Here is a 13,575-nt window from a genome sequence, read left to right on the forward strand (position 1 = left end):
AAATGCTAGATATTGTATAAAAGGGGTTTAATATAATTTAAAGGAGAGTACTATAGGTCTCAGTTCTGTCCAGTGGTTTACATAAACAAATATTATTGCCAAATCACTGTTTTGTGGTTACAATGAAATGAAATGTGTTTATTGATTTCATTATCATTACTGCCCTTTATGTGCACTTAGAATTGCTTACATGTGGTTGCTGGCTTGCTTAGGATTGTACTCTACTCATTTGTACCTATTGGTATTGTTTCTTAGATTTCAGAAATGACCAAAGAATCTATGCCTTCTCCTAAGGAAAGTGTGTATCCTGCTCTAATGAACTGCACAACACCAATAGATGTCATCTTACCTCAGATTACATCTAATATGTGGTAAGTGGCTATAGTTTTGACCAGTTATAATTACACGAATAGCATTAACAGACGAGGCATTTCATGTTGTAATGAGACTTGTCCAATTGCTTGTAATAGTTTTAATGAAGTTGAACACAACGGATTGGTTAATTAGAACTGTAACAATAATGGTTCTCCTATTACTCTTTAAGGGCTAGAGGACTGGGCCAACTCATACGAGCAAAGAATATTAAGACTGTCGGTGACCTCAGCACATTGACTCCTTCAGAAATCAAAACTCTTCCGATCCGGTCTCCCAAAATTTCTACAGTGAAGAAAGCTCTGAGGGTGTATCACGAGCAGCAGGCGAGTAGTGTTCATTGATCTATTAAGTGTAATGTGTAAATGAGAAAATCTTAGAAAACCTACATTTAAAGTAAACCTGTCATGCATGGTTTGCAGTCTTCCAACCAACTGGGTTTGCTCATGCTATATAATAGTGTTTACTTTAATATGATTAAAAGGTGATATTTAACATTTATTACCCCTGTATACTTGCTAAGAGCGTCAATCTTGTTATCAACGGATTACACTTTCTTTAACCCCTTAAGACCGCAGCCAAATGTACAAGTTGTGATCCAAAAAAAACGTAAACAAAACCTGGCATTTGCGCTATATGTCTGTCCAACCGTAATTCACCTCTTTCATATTAAATGCACCCACACTTATTATATATCATTTTATTCAGGGGAAACAGGGCTTTCATTTAACATCAAATATTTAGGTATGGAACATAACGTAATATGAAAACAATATAAAAAAATGAGAGAAAATAAGATTTTTTTTAAAATTTTCTTAGTTCTATGTGACATTCTAACTGTGAATGTCATAATACTGTTTGCTTTTACTGCAATAAAATACACATATTTGTATTCAGCGATGTCTCACTTGTAAAACAGTACCCCCTATGTACAGGTTTTATGGTGTTTTGGGAAGTTGCAGGGTCAAATAAAGCATGTTACACTTTTCAGTTTTTTCACATTGAAATTTGCCAGTTTGGTTACGTTGCCTTTGAGACTGTATGGTAGCCCAGGAATGAGAATTACCCCTATGATGGCATACCATTTGCAAAAGTAGACAACCCAAGGTATTGCAAATGGGGTATGTCCAGTCTTTTTTAGTAGCCACTTGGTCACAAACACTAGCCAAAGTTAACGTTAATATTTGTTTGTCTGTGAAAAATGCAAAAAACTAATTTGAAAGCCAATTTTGGCCAGTGTTTGTGACTAAGTGGCTACTAAAAAAGACTGAACATACCCCATTTGCAATACCTTGGGTTGTCTACTTTTGCAAATGGTATGCCATTATGGAGGTAATTCTTATTTCTGGGCTACTATACGGTCTCAAAGCCAACGTAACCAAACTGGCAAATTTCATTGTGAAAAAACTGAAACACAAGCCTTATGTTTGACTCTGTAACTTTTGAAAACACCCTAAAACCTGTACATGAGGGGTACTGTTATACTCAGGAGACTTTGCTGAACACAAATATTTGTGTTTCAAAACAGTAAAGTATTACAGCAAAAATATTGTCAGTGTAAGTGCCGTTTGTGTGCGAAAAATGCAATAAATTTCACTTTCCCTGACGATATCATTGTTGTAATACATTTTAAGGTTTTGAAACACAAATATTTGTGTTCAGCGATGTCTCCCGAGTAAAACAGTACCCCCCATGTACAGGTTTTATAGTGTCTTGGAAATAGGGTTAAATATAGTGCTAGGGTTAAATATAGTGCTAGCAAATTAAATTTCCCTATACTTTCGGCCTGGGTTGTTAGGCAGGTCCCGCTAATTGTAATTAATTAGGATACCTAATTATGTAAAATTATTATATATACACGTGTGTGGATATATATGTATATATATATGTATATAATTTTTTTTTACAATTATTTTTATTTATATATAGGTATACATATAGTGATGTATACGTATATACTTAGGTATATACATATATATATTATTTCGTTCTACGTGTATTTTTATATCAATATATATATATTAATATCAAAATACAGTTAGAACGAAATTACACACATATATATTTTTAATTATTTTTTTTAAATTTTTAAATTTATTTTTTTAACGTATTTATATTTTTTTATTATAAAATATATATATAATTATAATTATGTATATATTTAATCAATATCCTTCTACGTGTATTGTGATATTAATATATATATAATTATATATATATATATATATATATATAAATATTAAAATACACTTAGTGTATGTGTAAATGTGTGTGTGTGTGTGTGTGTGTATATATATATATTTATTTGATGTGTAACTGTATTTTATTTTATTTTGTAACATTAAGGGGTTAAGAGGGGGGCAGAGACAGTGTCAGCCAGTGATTTTACATCACTGGCTGACACACAGGATCAGTGATCACCGTGACAGGCTGTCACTGTGATCACCTCCTGCAGATCACGGTTATTGGCCACAGGGGGAGTGCCTGGGTGGCCAGGCATGCCCCCCACCGTGATCTGCAGGGGGATCCTGCCTGCAGTTACTATGGGTCAGCCAATAGGCTGACACATAGTAACTCTGATCGCAGTGACAGGCTGTCACTGCGATCAGATCGCAGGGAGAGGCTGTCTCTGCATTCAGATCGCAGAGACAGCCTCTCCCTGCGATCAGACTCTGCAGATCGCGGTCACTGACCGCAGGGGGACTGCCTGGGGGGCCAGGCATGTCCCCCGACCGCGATCTGCACAGTGAAAATGCCGCGGCTCCATGTATCAGCCGATTTTAAAATCGGCTGACACATGGTAAATACCGATCGCAGTGACAGCCTGTCACTGCGATCGGAAGCTGCAGACTGCGGTCCCCAGGTACAGGGGGGCTGCCTGGGGGGCCAGGCATGCCCCCCGACCGCGATCTGCAGCGGCCATGTGCCGCCGGCCACGTGGGGGGTAAGACCGCCCAGGACGTACTATGCCGTCCTGCGGCGTTTAGAGCCGCCCAAATAAGGACGGCATAGTACGTCCTGCGGTCTTAAGGGGTTAAGACACGCCTCTCCTGCTAAACCCTGTTTGCGTAGCACAGACAGGTCAAAAGCCAACGACCTTTCATGCTGCCTTTATGGTTTGTACATAAAATATGTTGCTTGTGCACAAACAAAAGTATAGATAAAAGTTGATTCCCCATCACCAAGATGTCACCATAAAATCCACATTTAAATGAATTTTTATGGTGCCAGGAGGCTCTGGTCACTTTTACCTTATAAGGTTTAAATCGTGCTCCAGAGCAATCTCAAGTAACTGAAACTCCTTTACAGGAAGTGTGGTGTGCCACCGGGAAGGGGCACCGCTGATCCTCTAAGTCAATCCGTAGCTCCCTGTTAAAAAAAAAAAAAAAAAAAAAAAAAAAAAAAACGCACTGAGCATGTTTACCCATTTAAGGTAAAAAAAAAAAAAAAAACTCCCAGGGGCCTCCTGCCACCATAACTTCATTTAGATTAAATTGTTTTTTGTGACTGGAGTGTTCCTTTTTAAGATTAATGTTAATTTCCTGACTGGTACGTTTAAAGTGCAATGTGCAATTTTTTTTTATTGCAAAGGAGTAAGTTGTTTCAATATAATAAACATGGCTTAATTTTATTTATACACTGAACAAAATTATAAACGCAACACTTTGGTTTTTGACCCCATTTTCCATGAGCTGAACCCAAAGATCTAAGACTTTTTTTGTACACAAAAAGCCTATTTCTCTCAAATATTCACAAATCTGTCTGAATATGTTAGTGAGCACTTCTCCTCCTTTGCTGAGATAATCCATCCACCTCACAGGTGTGGCATATCAAGATGCTGATTAGACAGCATGACTATTGCACAGGTGAACCTTAAGCTGGCCTCAATCAAAGGCCACTCTAAAATGTGCAGTTTTATCACACCGCGCAATGCCACAGATGTCGTTTTGAGGGAGTGTGCAATTGGCATGCTGACTGCAGGAATGTCCATCAGAGCTGTTCCCCGTGAATTGAAAGTTAATTTCTCCACCATATGCAGTCTCCAAAGCCATTTCAGAAAATTTGGTAGTACATCCAACTGGCCTCAAAACCGCAGACCACGTGTAACCACACCAGCCCATGACCTTCACCTCCAAGATCGTCTGAGACCAGCCACCTGGACAGCTGCTGCAACAATTGGTTTGCATAACCAAATAATTTCTGCACTAACTGTCAGTAACAGTCTCAGGGAAGCTCATCTGCATGCTCGTTGTCCTTATCGGAGTCTCGACCTAACTGCAGTTTGTCATCGTAACCAACTTGAGTGTGCAAACGCTCACATTCGCTGGCGTATGGCACTTTAAAAAAGGTGAATCCCGTTTTTCACTGTACAAAGAAGATGGCAGACTGCGTGTATGGTGTTGTGTGGGTGAGCGGTTTGTTAATGTCAGTGTTGTGGATCGAGTGGCCCATGGTGGCAGTGGGGTTATAGTATGGACAGGTGCATTTTTTTGATGGCATTTTGAATGCACAGATACAGTGACGAGATCCTGAGTCCCATTGTTGTGCCATTCATTCACGACCATAACCTCATGTTGCAGCATGATAATGCACGGCCCCATGTTGCAAGGATCTGTACACAATTCCTGGAAGCTGAAAACATTCCAGTTCTTGCATGGCCAGCATACTCACTGGACATGCCACCCATTGAGCATGTTTGGGATGCCCTGGATCGGCGTATACGACAGCGTGTTCCAGGTCCTACTAATATTCTGCCACTTGAAGAGGAGTGGAACAACATTCCACAGGCCACAATCAACAACCTGATCGACTCACAGTGTTGCACTGCATCCCCTATACAGTAAAACTGAACATTTTAGAGTGGCACACCTTTGCAATAATCATGCTGTCGAATCAGCATCTTGATATGTCACACCTGTGAGGTGGATGGATTATCTCGGCAAAGGAGAAGTGCTCACTAACACAGATTTAGACAGATTTGTGAACAATATTTGATAGAAATAGGCATTTTGTGTACATAGAAAAAAATCTTAGATCTTTGAGTTCAGCTCATGAAAAATGGGGGCAAAAACAAGTGTTGCTTTTTATATTTTGTTCAGTGCACGTGCACACACGCTTATGTATACATTAAATAAGTAACAATGAAGTAATTTATAAATTTCAAAAATACGTTGTGGTTAATGGGTCATGTTTCACCTCTTTGTATTTCACTTTGTTTCTCTTCTTTCTCTTGGGATTTTTTTTTTGGGGGGGAGGGGGGGGGGCGCAGCAATTTAGTTGTAGAACACACCATCCAAATTGAGATGGCATGTTACTAGATCATTTCACTTAAAAAAAAAAAAAAAAAGTAACCTATTTATTCACAAGAACCTAAATGGAGTAAATGAGCAGGGAAAGTGTGAAGTTGCATGAAAGAATATGCCAGAGGTCATATTAACCTTCAAATACTGCATTGGAGTCTAGTCTACTTGTCCTCCAGTTAGACCAAATCCTATCATGAAAGGCCACTCGATCGAACACTCCATATTTATATTTGTAACTTTTATTTTTATTTTTTAAACCATATCAATCTGGCACCTTTCCCTTCCATCTTCGAGCAGAACATAAATGATATTCATTATTTTGAATGCAGATTGTTATGGTCAAATCACTAAACTAACGCTATATAAAGCTGATATGGCAATTGTACATTCAAACCCATTTTAAAACTGAAGAAAGCTCCAAATTGGTTACTTCTGCTCATCCCTTGGCCTATAATTTTGGTATCCCTTTATTAATTCCACAGTCCCCAGTTTAGTTAATATCTCAATTGCATTATTAGAAGCAATATGAGATATAAAAACACGTAGCAAAAGTTTGTTTTCAAAATTATTTTGTGAATATTTTTGTTCCTTGGAAAGTTTCACTTTTATATAAATTACACATACTTAAAAAATAAAGTGCAATTACAAGTATGGTAAATACTTAAATTCTTGCTGCAACCAGCCTTTTTTTTTTTTTTTTTTTAAATCACATTCTAAAACTTAGTTTTTCTTTAAACCATAGACCAAGTCTAAAGGGTTTGATTTATTTGCTGTCCTTGGAGAGACTGAAAAGCCTTTGAATGGTATTGATGAGAAAACCTCTTCTGCCGATGAAGAGAAACTTGCAACAGGTAATTAATTGCCCTCCCTTGCAGCTCAGCCATAGCTGTTGAAGGTATGTTTTTGGCTGTGCGGTCATATTGAAAATTCTGTTTTTGTTTTTCAGACTTGATTGAACAGTCGGCCACTGCTATAGACACACCTCCGACTCCAGACATATTATCTCAAATTGCTGCACTTTCCCTCCAGCTTTCTACCGAGGATCTCGGCAAATATTCAGGAAGCCAACTCTTTGAAATGCAAGATAAACTAGCAGGCATGTCTGGCTGCATCCTAAAACATCTGCAATCCCAATGGAGGTCTCCTCCTCATTCAGGCTCGGTCTAATTTTGGGATTGGACCGGGATGACTTTTCCTTAAATGTATTTGTTTTTGTTGTTTTTATTTTTTGTGTATTTTCCCTGCAGGTTTACACCTGGGTCTTTAAAGATGCAGCATGTGTTGCACAACTTTCTCATTGACTTCTAGTGTTCTTGCAATCCGTTTCATGGAGTGAGTGTATACATATTGAGTTTATTGCAGTTTCTTTTTAAATGAAGGCTTAGTGCAGGATTGGACAATACCTGCAATTATAGCTGTTTTTAAAACTTTAAACAAAAAATCTTCTGTACCGTAGTGTGCTTGATATTATCCCCATGGTAAGAAGTACTGTTGTGAATACTCCCAGTCCCTCAGACTGGACAATTGATACATATACATAGCATCCTAGGGTCAGCTGTCTTGCACACATTTTTACCCTGAACAATCCAACTCTGTATTTCAACAACCTGTTGATCTTGGCTTGTTCAACTTTATAGTACAGATCAACTTTTCATGAATTATCTAATATCTCTGACTTCACAAGCCACTTTACATTATACAGCTGTTTTGGTTACTTTAACCAGAGTCCTTTATCTTAGAAGGCAATATGTATAAATTATGTTAATCTTTCATTAATGCTTTTGTGTTTAGGCTACTTAATATTGGCACTAACAATATTTTTGTGTCAAACATGTGTATGTATTCTAACAATTTGAAATAGCTGTCTTACATCAGCAAAAAGTGCTGCTTTTTTTGTGAGTTTGGTCAAGTCCAAAACTTCCTGATGTCAAACTGTTTACATTCACACCATACACACTTCTTTTTGTTTTGTTTTTAACCTTCACATACTTTGCTTTAGGTTGGGATTCCAAAGCAATGTTTCTCCAGACATTGCATGTTTTACCTGCATTTTTCAATTTTTACAGATTTTTGCTCTTTCTTAGATCCTTGCAAATGTTAACAATGTACATTATGTAAATAGCTGACAGCAGGTGAGTTATGTGGTTTTATTTAGTTGGTAATCCACATTGTGTATATATATAATTTAAGTCTACAGCAAGATTCTTAATGTTCTTTCCTGCAGATGGTTTTTAGATTTACATATAAAATAAAAGTATTAAAGAGCTTGCGAGTTGGCTTTTTTATTTTTTTCCTCAATTTGATTCTCATTGTTAAAAAAAAATTAAAAAATTAAAAATGATAAAGCTATACCGAGATATTGATGTATATCTCTCATTCTGCGGGACACCTTTCCTGAGGCTAATACTTGCCAAATAAGTCTTGTAAGTAGAATGCTAGAGCTAGATTGTCATGTCTCCATGCTGCTGGACAGTACATGAAGGTGCAACTTAGGGTGGGGGCAGGGGCTTTGATATTTTTTTTTTTTTTGTATAAGAAGAAAACCATACCCATATCATACAATGCATCATTAACGAATGACATTGACATCGGAATGCTAGCATCTGGCAATATATAGAAAAGGCATATCAGTGTTTACCCAGCAGGTGGGTAATCTACATTGGTATTAAATTGTATCATGTGCGGAGTCGACACAATACATAAATGCGTGTGGTACTCGATACATATATAAATATGGGGAGGAACTTTAACAAAATAACTTGAATTAAGGAAAGCAAAGGAGGAGGATGTGGGACACACATTGTATTGCAAAAAGTAAGCATTAGGAAAGCGCAAGTGGGGAGTGTGGTCTTAATGGTCTCATTGGGTAGAGATGTTGGCCCATCCCAGCGGGCTATAGCCTACTCATTAGGATGGGTTTGGGAGTTTAGGCTATTAATGGAGGACTAATGTCAACGGTGGGGGGGTCCTGACTTTTATATACTTTAGCTGCGGACCCTTTGCCGACATGGTTCGAGTGTCTTCCACTCTATGTACCCCACTGAGTTAAAGAAAGGTATTGCGGTCTGTTTCCAGTAGGCAGGGATTAAGGAGTTTGCTCCTTTAAGTAGTATCCATAATTCTTGAGTGTTTGAAGGGATTTCGGCCACCCTAACAAAGCTTGGGAGGGCGTGAGAGAGCGGATCTCTGGTAAAATCGTTTTGATGAGTGATGGAACCTGGCTCCAAATGGGCTGTATATTTGGGCAGTGCCACCAAATGTGTTCTATTGTCCCTTCATCCACCTGACTCCAGCATTCCTTGTTAACCATAAGTGTGTAGGCGGGATGGAGTTCTATAACATCTAGTGGCACGTTTGAAAAAGGCCTCTCTCCTGGATAGGTTAACTGAAGCATCATAACTTTCCAAAAATAAAGGCCCAGTCTTTCTCTGAACGCTGGACTCTAAACCCAGTTGCCCACTGTTGTTGAAATTGTCTGGGTTTAGGTTCTGAGGTGTTTTGTTGTATCAACTGATAGATCTGCGAGATTGGTCTCAAAGAGATTCATATCTCTTGGTCTGTATCGCCCCAGTTTTTTATGGTAGTGTACTAATTGGTGCTAACGCAAGGTATCCAGTAGCGATCAGTCGGTGAAGAGTGGAAGTTTCGAGGCCCCGTTGGAAACTCTGGTTATCAGTTAGTGGGGAAATCCCCAAAGCTAGTTTGAGGGTGTTTCTGAGGCGTTTCCATGTATGATGGATATGCCCGAGGAGGGGGTGGAAAGGTACAATCAGGTCATGTGTTGGGCAGACCTGCCACAGGAGGGTGTGGAGGGGAACTTTAGCAAACAATTGTTCTATTGTATGCCATGACTTCTGTATGTCAGGGCTGGTCCACTCCTGTATCCTAGGGAAAATGCAGTGAGATTGTAGTGGAAGATATGTGGGCGGCCTTGTCGTGTCCCCCCATCTCCCCGTGTTCCTGTCAACACCTGGTAGGATATGCGAGGGTGGCAAAGAATGTGTGGGCAAATTGGATGGGAAGTGCCTGCATGAGGTATAGTACCTTCGGAAGGGACATCATCTTAAAGGGGCACCTCTAGGCACCCAGACCACTTCTGCTCATTGGAGTGGTCTGGGTGCCAACTCCCACTACTCCTAACCCTGCAACTGTAATTATTGCAGTTTTTTATAAACTGCAATAATTACATTGCAGGGTTAACTCCTCCCCTAGTGGCTGTCTGTTAGACAGCCACTAGAGGGAACTTCCTGGGTTCTAGCACAGGAAACCTGTGCTAGAGCGTCGCTGGACGTCCTCACGCTGTGTGAGGACCTCCAGCGTCGCTCTAAACCCCTTAGGGAAGCATTGAAATGATTTTTCAATGCTTTCCTGTGGGGTGACGTAATGCACATGCGCGGCATTGCCGCGCATGCGCATTAGGTCTCCTCGGCCGGTGGGCGAGATCAGTCTCGCCCACCGGCCAACGTAATCACTAGGAGGAGCGTCGCGGAGGCGGAGACAGCGGCGAGGGACATCGCCGCTGTCCCCGGTAAGTGACTGAAGGGGTTTTTACCCCTTCAGTGAGTGGGGGGTGGGAGGGAGAGGGACCCTCTAGTGCCAGGAAAACGGATCGTTTTTTTTTTTTATAAACATTACAAGTATTCTCTGTAAAGCTGTGCTTTCTGAACCAGGTGGGGCAACAGAGTGTGGGCCAAACAGTCCAGGTGTGTTGCAAGAATGAGGTCCAACCGCATTGTACATGCATGGATACGCCTGAAGGGGTACTTACTAGCCACTACATTTCCCTTCTGTTTTTTTTTTTTAATGCACACCACAGTGAAGAGATCATGTACAGTGCACATGCGGAAATTTCTTGTGTGGCCCCATTACAGGTAATCAAAGTGATGCTGTCACTTAACCGCGGCTTGTTGTAGATAATTCCTAGTAATTGGTAGGCTCGGCTACAGAGAAACACTCTCAAAATCTTATCTGTAAACCGCAAAACATCTATAATATCTGGAAAGCTTTAGAATATTACTATCGAATACCATCAGTATCTGAATTCTGGGCAGATATAGAATATTAGTAGATAAGAACCGTAATAGCAGTATCTGGTTATTCGTGAATAAGAACAGTAATAATAGCAGTTATTGATTTATTTGTGGAAAAGATCTCAGTAGTAGTCGTGTCCTGGGGGGGGGGGGGGGGGGGGGGGGGACAAACATCATAAATTTGACCAAATGTGTTAAAATTGCAGTTGAATTACTCCTAAAGTAAGTTATTAATTAAGAAAAGCTGGTGAAGATGACTTTTTCCATAAATAATATTTAGACCAAGATCCTTCTTGACCCCTGAATGGCAGTCTGATATCAGTATGTATAGATCTCCAACGGAATGGATTAAAAAAAAAAAAAAAAAAAAAAAATATCTAAAATGCACAATGATGCAGATGATGTAATATATAATATGTAAACTCTGTGTCATAACTTTCCAAAATGCCAACTTCCCAAAATGTTCTAATTAACCACTTTGGAGCCATGCATAGGGGATTCCTTCCCTACCTCAATTGACTTCTTATTCTCAGAGACCAAAAAGAACATGATAGTTTATGATGAAACAATTTGGACTAAAACCCGTAACTGGTTTCACTCGTGTCATGGAGCCCTATCTGAGGTTCTATCTACGTATCCATGTGTCTATTTGCTAATGATGCCACTCCTGGTGACAGATCAAATTATATAATCCAGTGGAAAAGAGCTTTATTTAATTATTTGAAATAAAAAGTTCTTAAAGTGTCACTGAAATTCTCGATAGAAACCTCATTAAGGGCATGTGCCTCGGGAAGTGTTCTTGTTCAGTCCTTTCTGCATTTGGATTCAATATCAAACCTTTACACATGAACCCTGGTACATTGTGGAGTTTGCTTGTTCTTGGCTTGTGGCCCAATGTAAACCACAAAACTGAGATTTTATATAGTCTGATATACATGCTTCCCTACCCATTTTACAGCGCTACGGAATTTGCTGGCACTATATAAATATTAAAATAATTGTACAGCAGTCCCAAATATTTCATAGATTTAGAAATGTTACATGATCACTTGTATAGCATGCTTTTTGTTAGTGCCTCAATCAACTGTCTATGGGGAAATGGTCATAACCAAAAATGCAGAACAGAGGGAAAGCTTTGTTTGACCATCTTTCTTGGAGGTTCTTTTGCCTACTTATTGCAACTTGTGAAAACCTAGTCAGATGTCTGAGTTTTAACTTGACCAATCTGTAATGTTAAATTATGCACTAACGCAAAAAGTGATGTCTGTGCTTTTATTGACTGTTATGTTCTCATGGTTCATGAAATCCACCAATCAGAGTGCTGTGTCATTTTACACAGCGTTGGGAAGTTCTTTGGAATTTTCCCACGCTGTGTAATTTGACTCATAACACTTTGGTGGATTAAGTAACCAATTAAAGTTATGAGTCAAATTCCAAAGAACTTTCCAACGCTGTGAAAAATGACACAGAGCACTCTGGTGGATTTCAAGCCCACCAATCAGAGTGCTGTGACAGGTTACCTGTCAGTCTCTCAATTTACCTGTCAGAGCACTCTGATTGGATAGGCTGCTCACTGTTTAATAGACATGCCCCTACTCGTAGTATAGCAAGTAGGGGCATAATTTACTAATACTAAGTAATCTTTTACTTAGTATTAGTAAATTTGTCTGAAAGACCAATTTAGGTCTTTCAGCCTTTTAGTAGATAGCTCCCTAATACCGTGGGCATTAGGGAGTTATCTACTTATTCATTCCTGTCATTACATTGACTGGCCAAGTAACTTACATTTTATATGAATGTATGTTACTTGATTGTTGTAAGTGTTGCAAATGCTTACAGCTGAATCCTGGCTATGTTTGTATACTTTTTATTTAAAATTGTATACAGTGTAACATTCTTCATTCTTCCACTGGGTAAGTATATTAGTTCTTAGGCAATACTGTGCTTTGGAACTTTGACACTTCGGTAATTTAGGGACTTCGACCATTCATCTATTCAGACATTCGTTAGTACCCGAATGTCCGAATTGCCGGAAATTCGTCCAAATTCACATTCGGACCGAAACGAATTGCACATGTCTAGTAAATGTGGCCCCGATGTTTGTCATTAACTGAACTGATAGGACAGTGGCCGAGTGCAGCTGTCAGTCAATCCTTCAGCGTCCACGCCGGACACCGCCACCCTGATAACAAAGTCAGTATGCAGACATCATTGATAAGATGTGTCCTGCTTGGGGTTTAGCCCATAGCAGGTCTAATCAAAGTAGAACAGAGGCAGAGTGAAGGACAGCCAGGAGGTGAGTGTTACACAGAGAGAAAAGGTGAGTAAATCTTTATATTTTTGCACTGAATACACTATGTATCTTTATGATACAGAGCAGCGGTTCCCGACCCCTGGTACGCGTACCCCTAGGGGTACAATTCAGTGCCCCAGGGGGTACGCGTAAAAAAAACCCGGTAATGGCAGGCTGGGGGCCACAAGGTGAGCGGGTACATTGGGTGGATATGTGCTATGAGGGGCCTGGTCATGCGCTGCAGCGCTTTAATAGCACAACCTGCCCCCTTCTAACCTGACCGGAGAGCTGGGAGGGAGTGATTGGAAGATGCACACTTCCTCCCAGCTGTTACCAAGCTGCGCGGGAGGAGGCCGAGAAGGGGGCAGGATGGAGAGGATGGGACCTCAACTCTCAACAGCCTCAGCCACAGAAGCCACCCAAAAGGTATGTGTATGTGTGTTTTGGGTGTCAGTATGTATGTAGTGTTTGTGCAGTGTGTGTGTGTGTGTGTGTGTGTGTCAGTGTATCTATGTGTATGTGTGTGTATATATATATATATATATAAAATGTGTGTCACTGTATCAGTATGTCTGTG

General features: G+C 39.8%; 1 protein-coding gene across 1 annotated transcript in view; it reads left to right on the forward strand.

The window, feature by feature from the left end:
* RIF1 (replication timing regulatory factor 1) overlaps positions 1-13,575 on the forward strand; it is a 335,763-nt gene that overhangs the window by 28,835 nt on the left and 293,353 nt on the right. Inside the window, exons 33-36 of the mRNA XM_063429519.1 lie at positions 256-371; positions 545-698; positions 6,418-6,526; positions 6,622-6,883. Of these exons, the coding sequence (XP_063285589.1) occupies positions 256-371; positions 545-698; positions 6,418-6,526; positions 6,622-6,842 (600 nt within the window). The 3' untranslated portion in view covers positions 6,843-6,883. The remainder of the gene's footprint in view (positions 1-255; positions 372-544; positions 699-6,417; positions 6,527-6,621; positions 6,884-13,575) is intronic.

The sequence above is a fragment of the Pelobates fuscus genome, chromosome 8 (assembly GCF_036172605.1).
Source record: "Pelobates fuscus isolate aPelFus1 chromosome 8, aPelFus1.pri, whole genome shotgun sequence".
In the NCBI taxonomy this organism is placed as follows: Eukaryota; Metazoa; Chordata; class Amphibia; order Anura; family Pelobatidae; genus Pelobates; species Pelobates fuscus.